Source organism: Rhipicephalus sanguineus, chromosome 4 (genome assembly GCF_013339695.2).
Source record: "Rhipicephalus sanguineus isolate Rsan-2018 chromosome 4, BIME_Rsan_1.4, whole genome shotgun sequence".
Lineage (NCBI taxonomy): Eukaryota > Metazoa > Arthropoda > Arachnida > Ixodida > Ixodidae > Rhipicephalus > Rhipicephalus sanguineus.
In genome coordinates, this window is record NC_051179.1 from 47,033,743 (window position 1) to 47,061,350 (window position 27,608).

The 27,608-nt window shown below is 46.1% G+C and overlaps 1 protein-coding gene across 1 annotated transcript in view; it reads right to left on the minus strand.

Annotated features, from left to right (window-relative positions):
• LOC119389905 (uncharacterized) overlaps positions 1–27,608 on the minus strand; it is a 66,740-nt gene that overhangs the window by 287 nt on the left and 38,845 nt on the right. The window contains exons 2-7 of the mRNA XM_037657325.2: positions 12,937–13,138; positions 10,134–10,196; positions 8,037–8,186; positions 5,953–6,009; positions 3,403–3,487; positions 2,234–2,292 (exon numbers count right to left, since the gene is read on the minus strand). Coding sequence (XP_037513253.1) covers positions 2,234–2,292; positions 3,403–3,487; positions 5,953–6,009; positions 8,037–8,186; positions 10,134–10,196; positions 12,937–13,138 — 616 coding nt within the window. The remainder of the gene's footprint in view (positions 1–2,233; positions 2,293–3,402; positions 3,488–5,952; positions 6,010–8,036; positions 8,187–10,133; positions 10,197–12,936; positions 13,139–27,608) is intronic.

Sequence of the window (27,608 nt, forward strand, 5' to 3'; positions counted from 1 at the left end):
ACATTGACTGCTAACAATATTGCAACAATGTATTGGTATGTGTGTGATTATATGGCATTGGCATAACGCAAGGTGCTTCTAAAAGGTTTTTGAATGGCCTCAGAAAACAAAGGAAACAATCAGTAATAATTGTTGGGGTTTTATGTACCAAAACCACCATATGATTATGAGGGACGCCGTAGTGGAGGGATGCGTAAATTTCGACCATCTGGTGTTCTTTAACGTGCTCCTAAATCTAAGTACATGAGCCTCTAGCATTTCGCCTCCAGATTCACAGCTGGGATTCGATCCCGCAACCTGTGAGTCAGCACTCGAGCATCATAACCACTAGACCACCACAGCGGGTGAAAAAGGAAACAAGAGTCACCAACAAAATACCTTTGCTGGCCTTCAATGTAATCATCGTTAGCTACAACGCACTGCTGACATAGGATGTAAAGCTGTTGGAAACTGTCAGCAAATGCTTCTTGCGAAATCACTTCTTGTGCTCCAAAGCAGTGAGTAAAAAGTGTGTGTTTGAATGGTTTAAATGCGTTAGAGATAGAAAGGAAGGTGTCATGATGACGTCGCGGATATCCAACAAGACGTGACCACACCATAATGCTTTGTGCGATTCCACAAGAGGTGTTTGCTCAACTCTCCAAGAGCTTTACACCTGATGTCAGAAGTGTGTTGTAGCTAATGGTGATTACACTGAAAGCCAGCAAAGGTATCTTGCTTGTGATTCTTGTTTTCTGAGACCATGGATGAAACGTTTCACACGAACTTTGTAATTATCGCTGTATGTCTCTGCAATGGGCTGGGCAACACATATGCAATATGTTTTTACATGCCTGCCATCTTCAGTGATGATTTATACAAAGGGACAAGGAACATTCCAGGTAACCTATTTTACTTCTTCGCAATATGCGTATGTGTCTTTCAGTACGTTGTATAGTGCACATAGTTCTGTGCCTGGTGTGCAGAATTGTGGCTCTACCTAGATAAAGCATAAACAGTGCGTTAAATAAATTATACTGTCGACTGAGGCAAATACTGAAACTGCTGGAAAGAACAAAGCTAGAACACTCACTCACTCATTACAAATGCTGGTGATGGTAAGACTGTTAGAATAAGCCGCCTGAGTAGACTGTTACAAAAACGTGGCAGCACTGCAGTCACATTCTATGCTGACAAATAAAATATTTCATATTTAACCCTCTACTGGCATGAATTTTCTTGGTAGAGAAGATCAGTTGATGTGACCATGTCTTCTAAAGTGACATTGCAAAGTACAGTGGTCTAAAAGGACCCTGATATGGTTTTGACGATTTTTCGCAAATCTATTGAGCTGGTAACGCAAGTCCTTTGTATCAATAACGGGCCAATTTAAGCGCTCTGCATAAAGTGCATAATTTATTGTAAATTTTTAATCTTGGAGATCTCTACAGAGTACAGTGTGTCACCGTGCCGAGTGTTCGGCTGCCCCTGTCTTGGGACATTACTCAAACAGCTCATCTGATTGGCTTCTTTGTGCCTGTACCACAGAAGAAAGCACAAGTGGCCAATTTTGTAGTGGCACCCGGTGGTGTAGAGACCAACCAGAGAAACATGGAGCATGGCCTCCGTAATCTACGGCGCTTGGCAGAAGATTGCGGAGAGTGGAACTGGCGCCCGACTGCTCAGCAATGAGGTTGAGAAAAAGCACGGCTTTGTAGGAGGGTAACTTTTTATCACCCCCTAGTTCCCTTGATTCAAGGTTCTTTGCTTAAGTATGGTATAGATGACTTACGCTAGCAGTAATGAAAACCAGCAGATAATGAAGCCAAGGAAGGTATAAGGGACGTTAATTGCACTGCTTCAAGTGTATTGTAGTAATTGTGATATAGATGTGAAGAAAGTAAAGTGGACGACAGGACAACTTGCCACCGGCAGGGACCGAACCTGCAGTTTCAGGTTCAGTCCCTGCCAGTGGCAAGTTGTCTCTTGTTCGGTAACCTCTCCAGGAGAGGTTATCAAATTTTGCAGCATCGTGAATCGCTCGTGCCGAAATGTCGAGCTGACATCACCACACATTATTCATTCTGGCATTTTTTTTTCAATGGGCCAAGCCCAAAACCGCGCTGATACTAACCCATTAAAAAATCATGCTTGTCCAATCTGCGTATAATCTTTAACGTCCCTTTAAAAAAAAGCTTAATTGTTTTGTCTTGTGCCTTCTCTTGTAATACGCTGCAACATAAGGCATACTTACTGCGATCAAAGCTCTTTTCTGTTGAGATCTTGCATTCCACGGAGCCTTGCTTGCAAGTACTAGAAACACAATATAGGAAACACCGGTAAGCAATCTGGGCTATGCTCTCTCACAGTGTGCACTCTGTGCTGAGATACCACTATCTCCTGACTTTGAGTTGTCTGTTTTGTATATTAAGCTACGGAAACAAGAAAGCAAGAAATTAAGGCCAGGTTCACAAGTCTTTTTACGTGTACTTTTAAGTCTTTATTCAAGCACCTCTTGAGCAGCTCATATATCCTACACTTTGCACAGCTTATCCGCAGTGAGCTGTCACATTTTTTTCAGCAATCGTGTTTTAAAATTTGTTAACTGTGTTATACGTTGCACTAATTCTGACTAATGGACATGTTGTTTGTCCCCATCCTATGTAATGTCCGATAATGCTTACGGTACCCAAATAAATAACATAAACAATGTAGATTTTAGAAGAATGTTGCTAATTCTAGGCACAGTTTTAGACAGCCCTAGCACTTTGACGTTCTATGGTTTAAGGCAAGTAGTACTAGTTAACTTTGTGGTAGTGCAGTCAATATGCTACATGGGAGGTTAGCACATGAGCTATTTTATCACTGTTGTTTCATTTGATGTGAGCTATTTACAGCTTCCTTGCATTTGGCTAACATAGAGGATGCTTACGTAAGAGGTTCTTTACTGGCTCAGTTGCTTGTCTCAGGACCTCACGTGTCCACTTGCAATATGTTTATTTTAAACAATTCCAGTATACAAAAAACATAAATTATGTAATTATATATTCTATGCGAACCAAGCAGAAACTGACCAGTACATGCAAGTCATTCACAACTTTGTTTTATCATATTTAACAAGTGAATTTCAAAAGGAGGTTTTACAAGATAAGGAGGTCACATGCATTGTCACGAAGAATAAGATTCCATGGTTACTTACAGAAAGCTAAAAATTCCACCAAGCTCACTGAATGTGTACTGCGAGTGTAGGAAACTGAAAAGACCCTTGACATAATGAGATTGTCACGCAAGCAGCAGGCTGCTATTGTGCAGGTGCTTTGTATTGCACCCCTGGTGTGTTTGTGGTGCGTGACACAAACTTTAAGAAAATAAACACAATGTCTCTGACATATTCATGGGCCGGCTTGAGTAGCACTGCCTTACCATCCAGTGATGTATGGCTTCTGCTTGAACTCCTCCATGCTCTTGTATTGCTCCTTGGTTAGGATGCACCCACCAGGGAGAAATACTGCGTGAAAACAGAAACAAAAATTGCATGTAAGCAGACCCTGGAATGTACTTCATGTGGTCTCAAATTCTGCGCAGTGTGAAGAAAAGAATTTCAGGGGCAAGAAACTGGTCTTATACAAACACAAGCTTGTTGCCAACTTGTAATCATGGAAAAGACAGCACTGAAACATGATGAGGAAGACGCCGCAGAGCACTGCATATACAGACTAACGCCTTTTACAACAAAATTACCTACATAACAGAATATTCTCTATGTCCCTGCTATATTGCAAGCATCATGTTTTGCGGCCATCTAAATGAAGTGACTTTTATAGCAACATATATTGGAACTCCCAAGCACTTTGTTGTAAATGCATTTGACTGTCTCTTCTTTTCAGTGCCATTTTCGCACACTTTTTTTCATTATGTCTTCTATCACTGTATGCTTTTATGTGACAGCTTTTATGTGCAACTGCAACAGTTGTGAGAGAGTTTTGTGGAGCATACATGAAAGAACCTGATGACGGGAAGCCAAGTGGCTTGATCTTTGTTAGCATACTCGCATGCAAGGCTTTCATTAAGTTGACTTTGATCAATTCAGTCTTTCGGTTCATTCAATCTGAACTGAAGGTCCTAGGGAGCACCCATACACATTTCTATGTGCAATAACTGTCATTATTTTTATCACTTGTCTCGTAAAGGGGTTGTCAGCGCAGTCACACTCTCTATAACAGCTCATAGTCAACGAATTTTTGCAGAAGCTTCTTTCTAAGGAAGCAAGAGATTCAATTGAATTGAATTGAAAACAAGAGTAGCCATATGCCAAACTCAAGGTTGTTTAAGGGGAGACGCGGGTCTTTTTTTTATTTCTTTTATTAAATGAGTGAACTGAACAAAATTTAACAAACTTATCCCATTTTTTCTGCAGATTCCAAATCTCTAATTAGATTTGTGGTAGCTGCATTAGTACAAAAGATGTGCAATCTCTAAAAGCATATTTCTTATGGGAATTTTTGGCAACTTTGCTTTGTCAAACACAGAAACAAAGTATGTGGCAAAGCTGCCAGAGGGCTGGTTTAGCCGGTGATGCTAATCCGATTGTCTTCAACAAACTTTGAATGCAAAATAAATAGACGTAAATGTGAGTGAAATTTTTTTGCTGCATACTATTTCTGATAATCGAGAATTATAATTTGGTGAACAACATTATAAGAAAATAAATAGCATCACCAGCTAGACGAGCTTGCTGGCAATCTTGCCACATACTTTGTTTTTGTGTTTGACAAAGCAAAGTTGCCAAAAATCCCCGTAAGAAATATGCTTAAATATGTGTTAGAAATTGCATATCTTTTGTTCTAATGCAGCTATTAAAAATCTACTTAGAGATTTTGAATCTGCAGAAAAAGCTGAATAAGTGTATTAAATTTCATGCCATTCACCCAACTTTTAAAAAACCATTTTTTAAGACCCACATCTCCCCTTAAGTTAACACGCAAACCTCTGCTATGGCATCATCGCCCTCTATAGTCAGATATAACTTAAAAAGGCAGGGGAGGCCCCACCCAGATGACCGAAGCGTGACCATTGATTGCCTCCACGGCTAAAGAAATAGTTCCGCTTGTATACTGACCATTGGAGTCACCAGCCGCTCGGCTCATGACGTGAGTCTCGAGTGTGCACTCTTTGGTAGAGGCTCATATTCATCCACTTTTGAGGAGGAAATGCTGCTGCCTGATAAAGTTGTACTTGACTGTAGACAATATGTATTCACTTTCACAAAGCAAGAGAATCCATTGCAGTTGAGCTATAGTCACGTTAAGTAAGCCTAATCATTTATAACCCCTCATGTCCTAGTCAGTCTTATGCACCATCAATCACACTGTGTAGCTGGCAGTGGCCATTGCGTCAGCAAGTTGTAATTATGAGCGGTATGAACGGCGTCATCATAAGTAGGCATCATGGTGTCATCAATTATCAACAGCCACTGCTCTGCTGGTAGTCACTTCTTAAAATACTATGTCACTACAAGGAAAGTTTTCACAGGCATTAAGCCTATATATGAACTTGCTTAAAGTGTACTGATGGGCTAGTTGGTGAGCCATGATTTTCGAATAGGCAGCGCACAAAAGGGAAAGCGAACACATACACAAAAAAGACACAAACACAAGCGCTGTACTGCAACTGGTGATTTATTGTCGAAAGACCCGGCTTATGTATGTGAACACGCACATGCTCTCTGACAGCAGTGGATACGATGAGGACCGAAAAAACCCGAGGAAACCGTGCAAATAAAGGCACAACAAAAAACAAAAGAAAAATCACCACTGGCAGTACAGCGCTTGTGTTTGCGTCTTTTTTGTGTATGTATTCGTTTTCCCTTTTGTGTGCTGCCTATTCGAAAAAAAGTCGCCTATATACTTTGGGCAATGAACTTGTTCGACAACGTATCAAATGCCAGAGCTTGACAATGGTCAAAGAGCTCACCTGTTTCACTGCCCAAGCTCTCCAGCTGCGATTGGCTGCCATCACCAGAAGGCAGCGCTGCAAGCAACAGATCAGGGACGATGATTAGAACAACAGATAGTTGAGCTAGTTAGTAAGGATCATGACCATGCTCAGAGGGACACCACAAACAAAAGTTAAGCTGTGTCATGGAATTTATACTTCTACATTAGCAAAATGCTCCCTTGTGCCATGAGAAGAAGCTTAGTTAGCCAGGCAAACACGAAGGGCTGGAGGCTTAAACTTTCCTCACCAGCTCTACGTAACATCCTTGATGCTGCCAGTATCTGCTCTGGCCTCTTTAGTTGGTTATCGATAAGTTATATTGATCATATGACCTGGATAATTTTCACTGTTATTTTTTGTGCTATGAGTGGTGCACATATCGACACCCCCGACAACACGCTGACGTGCCATCGCTGTATTTTGGGCAGCACATTCGAGAAACAAAACATTGGCCTTGTTTCTCTCTTCCAGCAATTAATCCTTTGGTGTCTCATAACTAAAGACAGTTTTGGAAGCACTAATTTGGCAGTGTAGCCTAATATATAATAGCACTTTTTAGTCTATCTTTAGTCCTCCATGTCATGTTTCCTACTTAGATCTTGTGCAAAAGAACTAATGAAATTGATGTTCACCAAAAGCTTGAAGAACATGTGAAGCTGCACTGGCATGCACTGTGTTCTTCCCACCAAGTCTTCATTATGGTTAGTAAACCACGGGACGTCCACAGAGCGCAGTAATTGGAGCCCATAGTCTGACGTGCTGTACATGCATTGTGGCTCTAACTATGACACTCAAATACCAACCAGAAGGTCACTAGTTGTAGTCATTGCTGGAGACAGGTGTGCCGAATGCAAACCGGTGTGTTGCATTGTAATGTAAATCACCACCAGTAGATGGCAATAAATAATTATTATTCTTATTACATTAAAACGCAAATGCCACTCTTGTGGCACATAAAGTTGGCTGTTAGTTTTGTAAAAGTTTGCACTGAGAGACCTGGATGTTCTAATTTGCCAAGTTTTATTATAAGTACTATTCTTAACATTCTACCTAAAAGACCTCAATGTGCTACATAAGGGTGAGACATGAGCACAGCAGTCATAGGCAACACATGATATGCTCATCAATGGTGCTTCTTTTTTTCATGTGCGTAGCACTTCAGGGGTCCTGCTTGTCGTCCATTCATCGTCTCATGTCACATGGTCACGCAGTTATGGTGGCCATAACGCAGTGGTCAATGCAGACCTTAAATAAGGCTAACAGTGCTCATACCAGTGCAGAATAAACTAACGAGGTCTAAAATAGTATAAACTACAGAAATAACCTAGAATTAATCGCAATAATTTACCTAAAATCGCGAAAACGCTTCTGAAAAAATCCGGTTGATACCCGCGCCGCGCAAGAGAGGGCGCCACCGCCTAGGCCAGAAAGGCGGTGGCAAGCGCTGGGTTCGCTGTGCTCAACGCACTTCCTTAGGTTTCACGGTAGTGGAGCTGCATTAAGCTCAGGATTTGGAACTAGACTACACCAAGTCCTACACAAGAACAACATTAGTGCAGGATTTAACGCGGGATTTAGAACTACACGAGGGCCTACACAAGGACGGCATTAGCGCTACATTAACAACAGAATTTTTTTTCTTCTTGGGGAGGGGGAGGAGGAGGGCATAGTTTTAAGGCATTAGGCTTTCGTCTGTACTGGCTTAGCTAGCTTGTAGATTTTGCAGAATACCACAGGCAGATACCACACTGTACATCTGTACAGGTTCCCGTACAGCTCTGTGTTGTGTCGACGCCGATGAAAGACTGGCCAATAAAACAGTATTCATCGGTGAGTCCTTCCTTGGCGTTGACGTAACGGAGGGCTGTACTGGAAGGTCCCACCGGCGGTGGCCTAGTAGCCTTAGACGATTATAGTTCTAACCCATAGCCGCACTACGTACGGTGTCTTTCAAGGCCTCGGCTGTCGCTTTGAGTCGTTAAGCGTCACCATTAATCTTTTTTACTACTCGCTTTCGCTCGCTGTCCTTGAAGTGACCCCGTGCAGTACACGCAACTCACTGGTCATCGCGTGCGGGTCGACGATGCACTCGCCCATGCTGGGCTGTCCGGTGAGCGGGTCTCCGACGTCCTTGGTGACGCACACCATGCCCTCGGGGCACTGCAGCGGCGCTGCGGGCGCGTACACTGGCGCCGTGCTGCATACAATACCTGCACACGTGAAACACGCACCACGTTACACTCGGTTGAGCCTTGCACAGCTGTTTAAAGGGACACTAAAGTTCATCGTTTGCGCTCGTTGCCTTATGTCCTGTATTTTGTTCGGCCTGATTCTGTGTTAAAGGGACACTAAAGAGAAACAATGAATTGGTTTAGATTGATAAAGTGTACTCGGAGAACTCTTGTGTAGCTTATTTCACCACCATAGGTTTACTATTAGAGGAGAAAACAAAGTTCAAAGTTTCATTTTTAAATTTCGCGCCGAACTTTGTAATTCGTGACGTAAAAGACTTCAAAGAGCATTTAACGTATTTTGGCGCGACTGGCTCGACGAAATTTCCACAAACTCGTTATGTCAAGTCTCTGGCCCCCTCAGAGGACAATGTACTTCGATTTAACCGATTAGGAACTACGTAGGCCCAAGCAGGCGCCGTCAAAAATATGTGACGTCACGTCAAATGGTTCGGGAATTCCAAGATGGCGTCGCCACCTGTATTTTCTTTTTGCGCGTTTTCTCGCTTATTAAGCGTCTTCGCGCAGAAAGCGTGGTGTTTTTGGTATCGTGTAAGACTACTTTACTAATGCGAGAAAAATCGTTTTGCTCTTTAGTGTCCCTTTAACTAAGCGCACTTTTGAAAATGAGTCAACACTAACTAAGCCACCTTTTAGCTCTCCTCAGTGACACTAAAGTGAAACAGTGAATCGGCTTAAATTGATAAATTGTACTCTGACAACTCTAATGTCGTTAATTTCACCGCCAAGGGTTTATTAATAGACCAGAAAAATCAAGGTCATAGTTTCGTTTTTAAATTTCGCGCCGAAATATCCGCAGGTGGCGTAACGGATTTCAAAGCGTATTTTTCGTATTTTGGCGACATTGGCTCAACAAAATTACCGCAAACTTGGTATGTTAAGTCTGTTGCTCTCTCAGAGGACAATGTACTTCATTTTTACTGATTAGGAACTACGTAGGACCTAGTAGACGCCGTCAAAATCTATGACGTCATGGCGTCTGGCGCGGGAAATTCAAAGTGGCGTCGCCGCCTGCACTTTCTATTTGCGCGTTTTCTCGCTTACCAAGCGTCTTCTCGCTGTAGCGTGGTGATTTTGGAATTGTGAAAGAGCAATTTACTAATACGAGAAAAATTGTTTTTCTCATTAGTGTCCTTTTGAACAGTTCCGTTCAGCTCTTTGTAGGCGAAAGTCACCGAACGCGCCAGCTGGTGTGCGCTCGCAACAAGCAGACTACACATTAGGCGCTGTCGTCTAGAAATTACGCTTACGAGAACCGAAGTCTGGGCTGTCGTCTGCTTTTTAAGCGAAGCTTTTACGACTCGCTCATTTCGGTGGCGGCGTCGTACGCGAAAAAAAAAAAAAACGGCGCCGGCGGTGAGCGCACGGAAATGCGGCACCCGAAGGTGCACCAGTAACATGCGTATTTATATGCGGCTTTTTCCAATAATTGATGCTCGCTCGATCGTGGGCTTGGCGGCGAACAGATGTTTATGATGCGGCAATCTGGTCTTTTATCGAGGTGGCTTGTCATATTACGTCGCCAATTCTCATTGTTGCCTGGATATGAACGCATTTCCGCCGTCATCGCCTCTAGCAGCAGAAGTGTTGCACTGCTGAGCACGTGGATGAAGGTCCAATTCCCGGCATGGAGGAAAGAAACAGTTAGGAGGGAGCATTGCGCAATGCGACAGAAAGAAAGAATGAATGAATGAATGAATGAATGAATGAATGAATAGTAGCAGGGTAGCCACGCACGCGCCAAGCTTCGCTTGACCCCATTTTCCCGATAGGGCAAGTGCTCCTGAATTTTCCTGATAGCAACAAGCAAAAAGAAAAAGACATAGACGAAAGACAGATGGTGAGCTGCTGAATATCACAGCATAAAAGCTCCGCAGAAAGCGATAACAAGTGCGAACAGCTTACCCGTGAAGTGCTTTGGCGCCTTGCTTGTGTTGCTCGGGCGAGCTTCTTTTGCCCAGTCAATAACTGAAAGGATAAAGAAACAAAAAAAAGGTGATACATTCTTATAGATGTTCGATTACTTAGATATAATCATTGCTCAAAGTGTGCTCCCCCGAACGCGGTCGCACCCGAAATAAACTTTACTGGCTGCTTCTCTTGTTCTTTTTTTCTTTCTTGCTCCGCGAGCTCATAATTATCTCTGACCAGTAACTACATATCAAAACAAAAGGAGTACGGAAATGGCCAGCTAGGGCCATTATACGTATGGGAGCAGCGATCGAGTGGCCAATATACTGCGCATTAAGTGCCTTTCCGATTAAGAAGGCGTGACAGCTAGCTATTCGAATTAAATATATTGCGTCTTAAATTGCGCTCATTCGCGAAGCCTACAGTCTCATGACCATGGGCGTTTGCAGGGTCCTGCATTAGGGGGAGCACCACTGTCTGGCGACCCCCCCCTCCCCCGCTTTTTTTCCATTCACGCCCGTCGCAACGTGATAGCTTACATTTGCACAAGCTGAGACGTGCATGCGTATGTTTGTTCCGCACGTTTCGTTTGGCTGTTGGCAAATAGAAGTTCACTATAGTTTGGCGAAAAAGGTTATACAAAAACCACATGACCTATGTAATGTTGTGACGTCACAATGACCTCGCACGTCGCCGACATTCGTGACGTCATCAGTGGCGTAACGTCGTTTTGTGACGTCATCAGTAATTGCAGCTAAAGTGAAAGAGGTCCCTCAGGGGGCCACAGGCGCCCATGAAGGAACTGTATAGCGTCAGCTTTTAACGCTAACCCCACTTTTTTTTAAACTGCTGCAAGCATATAAAAAACGATAAAGTGCTCCAGCCTTCTGATATGCAAACTGCTCTCCAAGCGTTTTTCAAGCGTGCAGCAATCAGTCTCATGGGAAATGTCGCAAGGGGTGACGTTCGATTGCCGATCTGGTTCTTCTCTTGGCTCTTTCAAGTATTTTACGGAAAAGGAGTCGTGACGCCGCCGGAACAGAACGTTTTTTTTTTTTCTCGTCCCCCTCTCGCTCCTTTCCTCAACATCTTGTCTTCTAGTGACTGCCAGTACGCGTGTGCGCATGCGCCGTTTCATCCAGAAGCAGTCGCGCTCTTCCGAGAGAAAAAGAGTTTCCCAGCCATAACCGCGGGTCGCCCAGCTGCCACGCTGCTGATAACACCATTGAGCCCACTAACCTCCACCCCCCCCCTCCTCCCTTCCCCACATCCTATCCGGGGTTATGTCTTCAGGAAACAACTAAAAATAATACAAGTACATAAAAAGAAGGAACGAACTATATAGTGTGGTGGATAGACGCCGCCGCTGCCGCTCCCTCCAAGAGATGGGTGCGGAGACCTCCGGACGATGACACGCCCCCCCCCCCCCCCTTCTTCCCATCTCAGTCTATTTATCTTTCTCTCCCCCCCCCCCTCCATCCACGCCTACCTACCACACCACCATAGGGTAACCTCGTACCGGCGTATGTGTCGCTAATTGCGCGCGTCGCCGCACTTAATTGCGCACGGCCGACCGTCGCGCGCGCCTCCAGCAAGCATGGATTGCAGGGCGTGCGGGAACGTGCGAGTCACCGCGACGGACCACATGTGCGCAACCGCGACCGCGCATGTTGCGCACCCGTGCTGCTACTGTACTACCACGAGCACCGGTGGATGTCGGGAAGGTGGCAAATGGCCCTCAGAGATGGCACGTACCGCCTCGTCGACTACGTGATCCAAGACAACCCCCTCCTCGAAATAGCGGGCTCATATTTTGCTACCGCGACAGATCTGCCCCGACCGCGCCGCGCCTCGTGCTATGCCATGGAGGAAGGAGAGATATTTAGAAGGGAGCATCAAGCGACACTCGCGAAGCCTCGAAAAATCCTTGAACAGGGGGCAAGGGCGTCCGCAGAACATTTTCCAGGGGGTGCATCCACATGGGGGAGTGGGAAGCGAGTGGGGCACAGGTAGCCAGATTAGTCAATAGTGTGTAACGTGCAATGTTGGCTGGCAATCCTGAAGGCCATTTCACACAGATCTGCGAGACCTGGGTGTGCTTATCAAGCTGTGTAGCTTTTTGCTACTGCGCGTAGAAAGATATCTGAAATTCCAGGGAGGGAGGGTGCAGCCGCCCCCCTTGCACCCCCCTCCGGACGTCCATGACAGGGGATGTCGCATGGAGCCAATGTTTCGACAAGTGGTCTTGTCTTCGAGGCAGCAACAGATCACTTCTCGAACCGTTGCTTCGAGCGACGCCCCCTGTTCAAGGTTTGTTCATCTCACCAAGCACAAGCATCTATATATCTCCTAAACTTCTGCTTTGTTTGGATTTCCATCTCGAAGCTTTGTCATAAAGCTTCGTCTCGAAGGAAGCGCAGGTCCAACACGGTGGGGTGATATAAGATAAGCGTTCGCGAAATCTGCATGCAGCTCAGCCATATGACCACTGACAATAGCAGTTTCATTTTATCGGCTCGGTCTTCCTCTTTGGCAGCACTGAAATTTCATTATTGTGAAAGCATGGATAAAAGCGCTTCGCTGTATTGAGGTTCATTATACATGGTGTTTGTGTACATGTTCTGATAAGTGAAATACTGCGTTACATCGGGAATTTCGTTATATTGAGGTTTAACTGTATGTACAGATTCCGGAGGCGTGTGCGTGGGTCAAGCACGTGTCTATAATAAACACCTAAGGCACACGGAATTAAGTATTCAAGTACGGGCCATGTGCCCCCCCCCCCCCCCCCCCCCACCTGGTGGCGGCGCCAGCTTCGGCAGACAGGTGAACACGCATCCGTTGAAGCAGCACCGGTGGCTGTTCCAGCGGCAGTCGTCGTCGCTCGAACACGGGTGAGCACGGCACCGGGTGCGAGGCACGGGAACTCGAGGCGCCGGACAGTCGGCCGTGTCAGGGTTCAGGGCCAGAAGGTCGGCCAGCAGCTTGGACAGCTCCGACTGCGGTCGACACATCCTCGTCATCATCATTAATTGACAACAAAAGAAATTGGGGCAGCTACGCACTTGTGGTGCGATGACTGAGGAAACAGCGGAGTGGATGCCCGTTCCCTCCTCCTCGCCCTCACTTCCCTTTCCCAAGCCCTTGCTATACCATACAAGGCTATGCTATGATTTACCATCTTTCCTCCTCCTTTATCAAATGCGGAACACTGCCACAGTAAGTGGTGAAGGTCTCTGCGCAGCCCGCAGTGATTGCGCGTCACTGTCGCAATGTCCAGTTGTCGCCATTTAGCTAAGGAATACGGTGTGTATGCAGAATTTGCGTAGACTTTATTGATGAATACTTCTTGAGAGCGCGAAAGCGGACACTTGCTGGAAAAGAGGACTGGTGGGGTAACCTGCGTAATGCGCATTATGATAAAGGGCGAATGGCCATACAGGCTTTACAGTACACAAATTATCGGGAAGCGCTGCTTACGGACCCGGACACGCAGTTAGTATTCGCGCAATATGGAAGTCAGAGCGGCCCGACCAGAGTGGTTTAGGGGGTCCGACACACCACAGTACTGACCACACACCACCTCAGTACAAGTGATTGTGACTTGAATAAGTGCAAAGGCTACGACACAGTGAAATATTATAGTATAGTTCGAAAGTCCCGCTTATCACCACAGAGGCCATGCGCCTCCCTCTTTTTCAATAAAGGACTTTCCATTCATCCATCAATCCTCCTCCTCACTCTCACATGAGTCCTCGCCCTCGCTTTTCTGTCCAATCCCTTTGCTATGCTAGGAGCTGCTTGGCACATGGAACAGGCGGAGCAGGCCTGCGCGCGGTAGCTAGGAATGGCGGTGCGACACCATGGCTCGACAAGGCGGAGGATGCAGCTGGGCAGGGCGGTTGCTAGGCAACACGCAGTGACGTCATGGCTAGGCGCAGGTTTTGCGAACACCGCGCACCGCTTATCGTTGCGCCGAAAGAAGATGCGGAAATTCAAAGAAATGTCTGATAATGCGTTGATATCCTTTCTGCCCACTTTCTCAACACGTGTTGCTCCCTCTGTAAGTCGTGAGTTCGAGTCGTTATTCCTAAACATGGCCATGTGAATTGCTGTATCAAACATGGCCATGATATTTTTTTCTTTTTTATGACCACCTAAGTTTCTTGGAAGGGGTCCCTATGTCAGATAATGTTATGTAATGGCGTGTTACATTATCAAATAGGCGGGTACATACATGGTAAAAACTAACTTTCATACACTAGGTAAAAAAAGATGCTATCCACTGTACATTTTAATGAACATCTTTTCAGGTATAGTTAGTATGCGCCATAGTAAAAAAGGAAATCAGGATTGCAGGACAGTGATTAAATCAGCGAGCCGGAAGGGTGTAAAAACAGACAGCTGATCTCGATAAGGAGCAAAATGTACACGTGAGATGCATATATATAGGAGCCATCTACTTAAAACAGTTTTTTTTTTTTTCGCTCTCTAGTTAGGGTTAGTAAAGAGATCAGGCTCGAGCTTGAGGTTAGGTGAAAGTGCAGAATGTGATAAGCAAACAAAATTATATACAGATTCGAGAAACTGGAATCGAGACGACGCAAACGAATCGAATTGCAAGATGAAACCGCGGACTGAGTTCGGCAGTGCCTTAAGGCTTGATAAGGGTGACTTACGTGCGTATATATATAGCTTTATTGAGTGCGTGTCTGCGATTGGGGGTTATGTAAATGTTTTCGGGTTCGCGGCGCTGTTATCGGCTTCGCACCGAAGCTCTTGACACCAGCCTAAACTCTTTACCGCAGCGCCGTGTCCACTCCAGTAGTATACCTGCATTCCGATTCCTATTTTAATCTTTCCGTACACAGTTCGTGGAAATGCTGATATATCCTGCTGGCGCTTGAAGAGGAGCGACTTGATACCATCGGGCGCTACATAATGCGAACACGTAGTTATATACGGCCGCTAAAAGCTGTGGGAGACGACTCTCCGAGCGGCGCCATGCGCGTCGACGATTGAAACAGGCCTGACCGGGTCTCGGTGTCGTCCTGCGTCGTTAAATTCGTGCAGCGTTGTAATAAGGAGAAAGCATTAGATGCCTCATCAAACGCGAAAGTTTGCCGTCGGCGGCGTCAGCACGAGTGATGCAAAAATGAGCATCCCGTGATGACGTCATAATGACGTCGCTCGGTCAAAGGTGGGCCGATCACGGAGGCAGTGAAAAACCAGCCGAGGTGCAGAAAGCCTGCAATGACTCCGATCTTGGAGGCAGTGCAAAACCACATTGCGAATGTGAACGAGCGCGTGAGAAACAACTCGCGTAAAATTTGTTTGCTCTTCTTGCTGAATCTGGCAAAAAAAAAAAAAAAAATGCCGGGGTCCTGAGGTCCTTCCTAAGAGACATCAAGGCGAAAACCTCTTCACCTTCCTTGCCCTTCACTGAAGCCTTGCTTCATCCTTCTTTTTCTTTTTCTCAGTCGATTGCATTGGTTTTGCCACCTCTTAAACAGACGTCTCCACGCTGCTTGAGGCGCACGCGGCGCTATAGAGTTGCTGTATATGGCTGCTCTCTGCGGCGCACCAGCGTCCGGCCTGCGGACGCTCAGGCCTGCGTCTTGTCGTGGCCGCATACGCAAGGCAAAGCCCAAGATTTATCTCATACAGTGACGGGAAATAATGACGTCCATATGGACCGGTGCACATATGGTATGTTGCATTGACGTAGTCAGGGGGGAGGGGTTCAGTTCCCCCGAAAATTTTCTATTTTTCCCTGTTTATATATACGCGCACACATAAAAAATGAACGCACAAACGTACATAAAGAATGGTTGAGCTCCCTCCCCCTCGAAAATATGTCTGGCTACGCCCCTGGTGTGGTGTGCTCTTGCGAACATGCATTATCTCCATTTTAAGATTGTGGCTATGGTAGCATCTCCAACCAATCTGCTTTGCCGGTATCCATTTCATGGTTTGCATCTACTTTCCATTACGGGAAAGCCAGCCATCTTTCTTTCGTTTCAGGTCTTATCTGTGTACCTACACCAAATCGTGGAAGGTGTTGCGAGTGGATGTCGTACATGGTTCCTTTCGCAATACGAAGCACTCGACAGCGTGTGTAGCCGAGCGATATCTGACGCTGAGATCTGACTACAGCATCTCTAGATATGTTTTCGGGGATGAGAAGCGTTGGAGAAAGGGAGGGGGGGGGGGAGTTAGGTAGGTAGGCGACAGCCATTTCCACGTGCAATACACTGAGAGCGGATGACAGAGACATCGCGAGAGCAAAAGTCATTCTTCGAAGCACCGCGACGCGTATAAACACTCGAAATGACGATAAAGATCACTTCGCCACTTTTGCAGAGTTGTGTACCGCAATCCTTCCAAACCGGACCTGCCATACCTGCCACTTATTGGTGAACTTGTCGGCTTTCTGTACGCGTTCACTGCGGTATACGTTTTCGTTGAAGTGTTAAGTGTTTTAGCAGTGCCTGTTTGCTGTGCGGTATACGTATCGTACTACCGTACCGCGATGGTCGGCGCGCAGCTTTTCTAAACGTTTTAGCCGCGCAAGTAGCTCACTGTGCACGGTATAACGCGATGAGATGATCAAAGTGGTTAATATAGGTCTTGCAGACTAGAAAAACGGCGTGCCAACCACGACGGTACGGTATTACTATACTTAAACCGTACCGTAAACCGGTGCTGCTAAAACTTGTTTCCCAGGTTGTTACCGTTGGCGGGAAATACCAAGCGCCGACCAGTCGTTGAAGTAATACAAAAAAAAGGACGTTTCGGTCCACCTATGGGGGCCGTTCAGATGAGTTCTGCGGAATCCCACAAGGTGACCGGAAGGGTTCGGATATATACCGTGTCCATATGCTTCGAGTTGTCGATTCATTCGCCCTCGCGCTGCCGATTTCCAGCTTCCTGGTTAGCTCAGTTGGTAGAGCGACCGTCCCGGAAAGCCGTTGGTCCCGGGTTCGTTCCCCGGACCAGGACAAATTTTTCGGCAACAAGAAGCTTTCTTCCTGAGAAATTCGTGCGGATTTCCTTGTGGCTTCGTGCTACAGACGGGACCCTAGTCTACGATGCTTATTCTCGTGATTCATTGTGGACAAAGCCCCCTCAGTGGGGCCGAAACGTCCCTTTTTTTATTATTTCAACGATTTGTCGGCGCTTATTTCCCGCCATGAATTTTCCCGATCGGACGGGTTTCCGTCGAACTCTGGATATCGATGTTACCGTTGTTGTTGTACCTTGTTTGTGAGGAGGCCATGCGAATTGGCGAATCATCGCAGGCGCGCCTGTGTAAAAGCGCGAAGCCTCACGATGCACGCCACGCATACCCTGCAATCGAGCTCGTTGATTGATGGGTCGATTGAGTGGCGCGAGTTGACTGACAGGCCTTTCTTTATCTGGGAGTGTTCTCGAATGCGACCGCGCTCGCTCGGCGCCTGCAGCTATAGCTGCATGCCTGTCGATCGACCTGCAGAAAGCGGCAAGGTTAGAGCGAATAAGAAGCGATAAATAAAGCGGATGCCGAGTTTCTCACGGCAAGCTTTTCCCAGCGTGTAAGTGCCTTCCGTGAACCTTTTCCGAGAAAAGCGGCGAGAACCTTGCGTGCGGCGCCGCTCAGGGCATGATAGAGTTAACGGAAACGCCCACATGCACATGTGGAGGAGGAGGACGAGGAGGAGGAGCGAACTGAGGGTGAGAGCAATGCCTTCAACGCGTCTAGAGGGTGTTGGTGAGATGGGCGAAGAGGCGAGAGAGCAAGCGGGATGGGAAGGTCAACAGTTACAACTTGGTGAACTCCGCCACCGCGGTCGTTCAGCTACCGTGAATAGAGATGAAACATGATGAAGGCAGAGAAAGTATGGGATTCATCCGAGGATATATACCCGTACGCGTCCTTCTGTTGCGATGAGCATCCATGGACACCATTTCTAGCCACGTACCTTTAAAAGCTTGGATACGTAAACATGAATTGTCTCGAGTATCGCGTCCATATTTGCCTGCGGGTGATAAAGAGCACAACGCCGCACTTTGCCGTACACTAATTGTTCGGCCATTCTTGCAGCATTTTTTTTTCTTTTTTTTTTTCCTTTTTACCACCTTCACATTAGACCGTCCCCCACGGTGGTATATTGATTACGGTGCTCGGCTGCTGACCCGAAGGTCGCGGGTTCGATCCCAGTCGCGTCGGTCGCATTTCGATGGAGGCGAAATGCTAGACGCCCTTGTACTATGCGATGTCAGTGCACGTCAAAGAACACCGGATGGTGGAAATTTCCGGAGCCCTCCACTACGGCGTGCCTCGTAATGATATCGTGGTTTTGGTACGTAAAGCCCAGAGAACCAAACCAGGAAGCGTAAAACCATAAATTATTATTATTCAGATTAGGCAATATATTCCTCTGTCATGGAGGGCTACGGGCGTGCTGCCATTCTGGTGTAGATATATTGCGACCAAAATATATTGCTTCCATTGACTGATCAATTAATTGCCCTGCTTGCGACGTCGTGTGGTTCCCCTCCCTGCTACCCTTCCAACGAGCCTCCGGCTAAGTGGGAAAGGTATATGCGCTTCTAGGCAGAGAGGACACGCTCTCTTTTTCTCTCCATCTTCTTCTTTTACCCCATCCGCGAATAAGAAGAAGAAGCTCCGTCGAGTCTTCTTCACGAAGCGTACGTGGAACGCGTTCGAAGAACACGGCGACGAGTGAAGGTGTCACGGGCGCGCACGCAACGGCCGCTTCCACTTTTTGCCTCGTGATAAAGCTGTCGTCTATCTCTCTCTCTCTCTTCGTGTCGCGCGCACGCTTTGAGATATAGACGTATCTTCGACAGAAACGAACGGTGAAAGAGAAACTAACACAAAGAAAAGACCTAAGACGCGGGACGGCAAGGAGGAACTGCAGTCCAGGATTGGAACGGGAGCAAGGGGCTGGCTGGGTGTCTTGTCACTCTATAGTGTGGGCTTCTGCGTGTCGCTGTTTATTTAGATCTTTTTGCTCGTAGTTTGTTTATGCACTCTGTCTCCTTTCGAGGGATGCAGTGGCCGAGTTTACTTCAAGGCTAGCTCTTCCGACCAGTGTCGTCAATCAGCGCGGCACACTTTCGGTTGCGGCCTACATATAGCCGCATCCTGCATGTCTGTGTCCTATATTTATGCATGTGTATATATATATATATATATATATATATATATATATATATATATATATATATATATATATATATATATATATATATATATATATATATATATATATATATTTGTCTATGTTTGTATATGATCTTTGTAACTGTGTTGTCCTAGCCTGTGCCGGTATACGTATATTCGTATATAGTAGATACAACAGGGGCCTGTGAGTCAGTATCTGTCTCTATGAATATACTGTAGCTGAGTGTCCTACGTACTGGAACAGCATTACCACCAGTCATCATCATCGGCCCATGGACATGGTAGTGAAAACACTTTTGTGCCTTTTGAAAACGACCGCATGGTTTGTGTGAGCACATGTCCACCGTGTTCCTTAGATCTATCTATCTATCTATCTATCTATCTATCTATCTATCTATCTATCTATCTATCTATCTATCTATCTATCTATCTATCTATCTATCTATCTATCTATCTGTCTGTCTGTCTGTCTGTCTGTCTGTCTGTCTGTCTGTCTGTCTGTCTATCTGTCTATCTATCTATCTATCTATCTATCTATCTATCTATCTATCTATCTATCTATCTATCTATCTATCTATCTATCTATCTATCTATCTATGTCTGTCTGTCTGTCTGTCTGTCTGTCTGTCTGTCTGTCTGTCTGTCTGTCTGTCTGTCTGTCTGTCTGTCTATCTATCTATCTATCTATCTATCTATCTATCTATCTATCTATCTATCTATCTATCTATCTATCTATCTATCTATCTAATCTTCCCCAGCTTAGGGTAGCCAACCTCACGCTTCTCTGGTTCACATCCCTGCCCTCTCTCTCTCACACTTTAGCTCACGTCTTTCTTTCTTTCTTTCGTTTGTTCGTTCTTTCTTTCTTATTTTTGCCGCCGCGATGATACAGTGGTACAGGCAATATGCTAGAGGCCTGTGCACTGTGCGATGTCAGTGCACGTTAAAAGTGCCCCATGTGGTCGAAATTATCCGAAGACTTCTCCACTACGGCGTCTGTCATAACCTGGAGTCGCTTTAGTACGCCCATAAATCATATTCATTCATTTGCCTCCGGGTGTTTATAGACGGGTTACAACGCAGAGTTTTTACATTGCGCGACTTGATTCGCTGGTCAACGTGCCAGCAGTAAGAACGCAACGACCGCGAAACGCCAGGTGATGCTCGTGCGTTGGCCAACCGGAATGTGTACGCATGTCTTCACGTATGCATATATGCCCGCAGCCCGTTGCTTCTTGCAGATACCGCCGATAATACCTTCACGTACACGCTACACACACACACAAAAAAAGAAGAAAAATACCAGCCGAGAGCGCGAGCTGTGAAACCGTTCAGCTGTAAACACTTCTTTCGACATCAGACAAAAAGCTCTTCTCATACTTTAAGTGTTCCATATGTTTTTTTCTTTTTTTCGCTGGTATGCAGAGGTTGAGCACTGCGCCTGTTGATGCGACGATGTTCTCCAGGCAACTCATACTCGACAAAAGTCGAAGACGCATATCTTTCGACAAGCTGCGCGATAAAGTTTATAGCTCGCGTCAAGAGGGACCGCATGGAGAACCTGGAGGCAAACCTCGTATATCAACTGGCTCTTCAAAACCGACACATCACCCCAGACGTGCGCATACGTGGTGTGTCGTTCGCATACACACACACACCTTGCTTGCCCCATAAACACTTATTGTGTCGTTTCTATTCTTGTGTACACTATATATACAGAAGTACGCAGCCTCTGTTCTTACCACAGTGCTATTCGTTTACTCTCTCCCTCAGCTTTCGTTCATCTCTCCGTGTCGTTGCTGCATTCACAAAGTAGGTGTCGTTGTTCGCCAAGGAGGTTATTCTAAAACCCCCTTGTTGTTCCCACGTTGTGCCCATGTGTCAGCTGTCAGCGGCCCTCTTAACTAGCATACTCCTCGTTTACGATTGTTTCGCGCATGCGTGTTTGCAAAACAAAAGCATTCATTTCGTCTCGCGCCAGAATTTTTTTTATTATTATGCGTTTATCCTTTCTTGAAAATGACTACAGCCACTTGTATAGACACCAACGTGTTCCTAAATATAATGCTTTAAAAAGAGCGGTAATAAATTTGTGTGCTCACAGTTCTATTCCTTCTTTCTTTGGCATAGCCAGGAGGAGGTAGGGATGGAGGGGAAGGGTACAGTCCCACGTACGTGCAATTTGTATTGTCTATTGAATGATCGCAGGTGGCAAATAGTCATCTAAAGGGCAAATATGATTTATTTGCCGACTTTTCGGTCGTAGTACAGCCTTATATAGTCAGATAATTCTCACGTGTTGCGTATATATACGGAGAAGGGGAATCTGACGGCTCGTTTTTTCTTTGATAGACAAAACCTTATTGAAAACCAATAGACAATAAAGCCAAGGATGGTATAGGGCACGTTGTTTGTAGTCTTTTAACTGTATTGTATAGTAATTATGATATAAATGTGAAGAAATTAAAGCGTACGAAAATATTTATTCACATTTATATCATAATCACTTCAGTACTGTTGAAAAACTGCAAACAACGTCCCCTATACCTTCCTTGGCTTTATAGACTGTTGGTTCTCATTCAGATATCTGCGTATATATACATACGCGCGCGCACGTGACGGTGTCGGACCGCCTCCGCATCCCCGAAATAAAATGCTCCTTCCTTTTGTCTTGGAAGGAACATCATCATCATCATCAGCCTGTCTACGCCCACTGCAGGGCAAAGGCCTCTCCCATGTGCCGCCAATCAACCCGGTCCTGTGCTTTCTGCTGCCACGTTATGCCTACAAACTTCTTAATCTCATCTACCCACCTAATTTTCTGTCTCCCCCTCACGCGTTTGCCATCTCTTGGAATCCAGTCAGTTACCCTTAATGACCACCGGTTATCCTGCCGACGTGGTACGTGCCCGGCCCATATCCATATCCATATCCATATCCATGGAAGGAACAACCAACCTCAAAGTTCAACGTCACATCCAGGATGTAAGTAAGTGCGAATTGGGCCGGTCATTCCCACAGTAGAAGTTCAATTTAGATGCGTCTATGCAATATATATATATATATATATATATATATATATATATATATATATATATTGTGTGTGTGTGTGTGCGTGCGTGCGTGCGTGCGTGCGTGCGTGCGTGCGCCTTCAGTCATCGCTGCGGATGACGCACACTGCGGGAGGGCGCGGTCTCTTAGACGTCTGACGAAAGCTGTAACCTAACCTAAATATACAGCAGCGTGACGTTTACGTTCGCAACTCAGACGCGTGTTAGAGGTCGAAGGCGTACACCAGACGGCACGAGCACTGTGCGGACGCGAGTACGCAAGGAGACGAACGATGACTCGGCAGAAAAAAGATAGAATGAAAGAAAAAAAAATTAAGTGCATAAGGAGCACACACGCGTATACGCCACGGGCGAACTACTCGCGACTAATGTGCATGTTGTATGTACTTCCGTCGCGGTAACTCGTTTTTCGATAGCTCTAGAAAAAAACAAAAATTTTTGCGTATCTTTTTTCACGCGCGGCTTCCCGCGCTAAGGAGCGCGTTTGGCAATCCCGCGACGTCGTTAGGTATAGCATCTATATATACCTGTGACAAGCGACACAGAATTGCTGCAACGAAGTCAAACAACCAACTCCGCGCATTGCAATTGATGACATATATATATATATATATATATATATATATGTGTGTGTGTGTGTGTGTGTGTGTGTGTGTGTGTGTGTGTGTGTGTGTGTGTGTGTGTGTGTGTGTGTGTGTGTGTGTGTGTGTGTGTGTGTGTGTGTGTGTGTGTGTGTGTGTGTGTGTGCCCTTAACAAACGATTTAGATTTTGGGGCCATGGCTCTGTCGTGGGGGTCTTGTGTATGCAGAGCTGTGCTTATTGAGATGGCACCAGCTTGTAGGAGCGCACTATACTAAACACTACTAAAGTAAGCAGTACTGAAGTGTTGTGTTAGTGTGTTCCTGTCTTAGTCCCTATCCTGTGCGATGCTTCACCTACGGCCCAATGATCAATTACCGACTCGCACAATTGTCCACTTTGCTGAACTTTGATGAACGGTGTTTTGCTTGCGTAAACGCGTGTCCGCGCAAATTGCGAGCTCCTCTCTTCTCTCCGCATAATTTTCATGAAAAGTACGGAATGGTACAGAAATTCCCTTTTGAATTAAACGTGTGTGGTCTTTTAAAGTTTTCCATTTAAGCATTCTTTCTTTCTTTCTTTCTTTCTTTCTTTCTTTCTTTCTTTCTTTCTTTCTTTCTTTCTTCCTTTCTTTATTTCTTTCTTTCTTTCTTTCTTTCTTTTCCCCGCTACATGCGTCGTATTGTCCGGCTTGCCTCATGCACTTGGCGTTTCGTGCACAATCGTGAGCAGCAATTTGCTCGACATACGTCTTTGGGTCTCCGTTTCGCGACATTCTTGTGGACTAGTGGTGAGTAGTGGGCTTGCCCAATTTCTGTGACACATACGCGATGGAAGACGCTGAGACAGGACATACAGTGGATTGTGCGTTAGCCCGAAGAGGTATGCAACGCAAGAGGAGGCTCAGCAAGCGCGCAATGAGACGCGACTATAGGCAAACGGCTCGTCAGATCGTCAGATGTGACGTTTCACTTTGTAACGCATCGACACTAAGGCTTCGAGTCGTCTTAGCGATAGCGTATAAGAGACTCTCGGAATTGTTTACTACGTTACGCCTAGCCGAACCTCGTTATAGCGGAGTAGCATCGGTACCATAAGATAGTTCGTTATATCCGATATTCGTTGTAACAGTATAGATAAAGAACGGCTCTACTCTGAATCTGTCTTGCGCAAAAGTCTTAGACACAAGAACCAATTATTATAGGCTTCAAACCCACTACAGTGAAACCTCGGTGATACGATCACAGCTCATACAAATTTCGGGGTGATGCGAACATTTCGTTGGTCCCCGCCAATGCCCATTGGCCTGCAATGTAAGGGAGTACGGTTGTTGCGAACCGATTTTCACCCAGCGACGTTTCATACGAACGTATACGCTACCGCCAGGTACGAAGAGGTGCTGTCCGCGCTGTCGCGGAAGACGCGCCAAGCACGTGCGAGTGCCGGAACGCAAGCGTGGGCATCCGCGCCGCGCCGCCAAATCGTCAGAATCACGGTGTAAGAAAAACACTTTTCTTACGGTCAGAAGAAACCTTTAGAGACGCGTCACGGCTTCCGAGAATGTGTGCGCGAATCTTCGACGCTCTTATGTGCCTCCGTGTTCCTTCGCGTTTAAAGTACAGAGGACGTTCACGCCACGCCTTTTTTTCTTCTAACGCGTCGATGCGGGCTGATGTCGTTGTACTGTGTTTACACGTGCATTCCTCGTGCATCAGACATCTATGAAAGGTGGACGAGGACCTAAAGAAGGCGAGGACGGTCTTGGCGAAGGAGTCAGGCCTCACAACGTCAACATGCGCGACCGTTGAGGTCGCACTTGTGCGGGCATGGCCGTAAATCTCTCGAAAAACATCCCCAGCACCTCCGGAATAACGAAATAATAAAACAGGACCGTCGTTTTGTAATTTTGTGCCCTTGATCCATCGCGTCAGAGCGCTTCTTTCGTTACTCTCGGTGGAGTACTCCGGTGTCATGCAAAAAAGCATACTAAAATTTGGAAGGGGCTACTGCTGTCGCGGGTCAAAACGCACCTGGTACATTAATTAAATACGCGCGCCCGGGTTGCATATTTACGGGTGCTGGTATGATTGCCGACATCTAAAAACTTAACTGACAATCATTCAGGGTTCTTCCTGACGTTGCTGCGGCCGTGAAAAACAATAAATGAAAATGTACGCCAGCTTTCTTTCGTCGCATGCTAATTTTCCATGGTTTCTGGTGATACTAATTTCGGATGATACAAATACATTTGGTGGTCCCGTGAGATTCGTATCACCGAGGTTTCACTGTATAATCGAGGTAATCCTTGCATTTCTCCTTGTCGCATTTCGAACTAAATAGACCGGTACATGAGAAGGCGAAATTTAAAAGAACAAAGTTGATTTGACAAAACAGGTCTGTGTCACAATTATTTGAAGAAGCATTCGAGTTCTGAGCCTCGCGCGGACCAGAAGTCTTGGTTACAGCCGATATCGCGGCGTCTCTCGCGTTTTCGGTTTCGTTATATAAAAAAAGGACAAATGGCACTGAAATGCAGCGTGACCAACCAATGTTCCCATTTAGTTGGCTATACATGACCAGGATTTGGGGGCATATGCACGTAGCGCCATCTGTCGTCGGGGACTGCGGTGGCCTGCCGTAACTGAATGGGAAATAGGCGAAAAAAATCGTATCTGACGAAAAAATACAGATATCAAAAACGACTCCCGGTTCTATACAGCAGAGACTTACTTGAACATTCTGTTAAAATTACAATGTGGCGCTACTAACCGCGTGGCTTCCCAAAGTGTTTAAAATTTTACAATGGGGCCCCATGTATTTCTAATGGGCGGTGTTCAATTGCCCTGGGAAGCCACAGGCTTTGTAGTGCGATACTGCAATTTTACCAAAATGTTCCAGTAGCTTTCTACTGTATAGAACCCCGAGTCGTTTTTGATAGCTTGCTTTTTTCAAGAGATATGATCTTTTTCGCATATCTCCCATTCAGTTATGGCAGGAGGCCGTCGTCACCGCCGAGAGATGGCGCCACACACAGATGTCCCCAAATCCTGGGAATGGGGGAGGGGCGTAGCCACCCCCGCCCCCCCCGAAAATTTTCAGTTTAGCTTGCGTAATATGCACGCACACATACAAACGCACGCACGAACATACATTAACTATGGTTGAACCCCCCCCCCCCCCCGAAGAAAATTTCTGGCTACGCCCCTGGTTCGCTATAACCCATAATTCGCTATATCAGTATTCGTTATAACGAGGTTAAACTGCATGCCATGTAAGATTTTTTTTGCTAGGATGGGGTCGCGCTGAGGCACCCCAGCGGCCTTTCACAACGTGGAAAAAGCCTTTAGTGGTTCGCTTATGTGGTTGTTTGGACGCGACCGGTATGTTTCTCCGCACTGCACGGATGTGCTGAAACAAAGCACGCTAATTGGAAGCGAAGGTGGGCAGAAACAGGGGCTCGTGGAAGGCGAAGCGACACTGTGTTTCACTCTTGGCCTCAAACACACACACACCTCCCATTCTCCTTGCGAGGTTGTAAACGAGGCTACATTTTGAAACTGCCGGTTTCGACACACGACGTTCATTACGGCTCTGTTTTTGTTTACTTTGCTCCTTTCGGCTCGCCGCTGCTACGCGGGGCAAAAGTAAACTTTGAGAATGGAAGGAACGGTGCGGCTCGACGCCGAGACCCGGTCAACCGCGGGGACCGTTTCCGGAACGAACGAACCAATCGCCGAAGGTGGCGAGAGCGTGACGGGAAGGGGGTAAGAAGGAGGCCGAAGCGCTCGAACTATGTACATACATCTAGCGGTGACGTTCGATTGCGTCACTCTCCGACGACAGCGCCTTCGAAAAAGAATAACAAGAAGACGCGGACTCGTCTCGCGTCCTATTTTTGAGCGTGATTGCGCGTGTGAGTGAGTGAGTCCGGGTCGCATGCTCTACGCTGCAGCTGCCCCTTTTTTATGATCGAAATGTGCGTCGTCACGTCCCTCGTCTTTTGTTTGTATAGATTTTATTCTCGCTTTGTTTGTTTGTTCTTCCATCCGTTTTCCGTGGGAACGTCGACGTGCAGCAGGAGGAGTGGCGATTAAAAATATCGTTGCGGCAGTCAGACCGGCCGTGGTCCCAAGTCTGCAGGAGAGGTGTCCGCGTATGCCGTCGCCGCGGGAATACGCTGCAGGAGCGTATTGACTGTTGAAGGCAGGGGTTCAATCAATAATATAACAATTGCAGGGATTTTACGTCCCAAAACCACGGCATGATTACGAGCGTAGTGGAGGGCACCGGAAATTTCGACCACCTGGGGTTCTTTAACGTTCACCTAAATCTAAGAACACGGGCCTGTATAGCATTTCGCCTCCATCGAAATGCGGTAGCCACGGCCGGGATTCGATCCCACGACCTTCGGGTCAGCAGTCGAGCATCATGACCACCGTGGCGTGTTGGGGATCAAATTGAAAAAGCGGTATTTATGTAGACTGCTACGCACACCGGGAAAAAAATATAAAAAATTAAGGAGCACTTCCCCTATCGGGAAAATTGGGGCAATCGACGCTTGGTATGTGCGTGCCAGACATTATTTTTATTTATTTATTTATTTATTTATTTATTTATTTATTTATTTA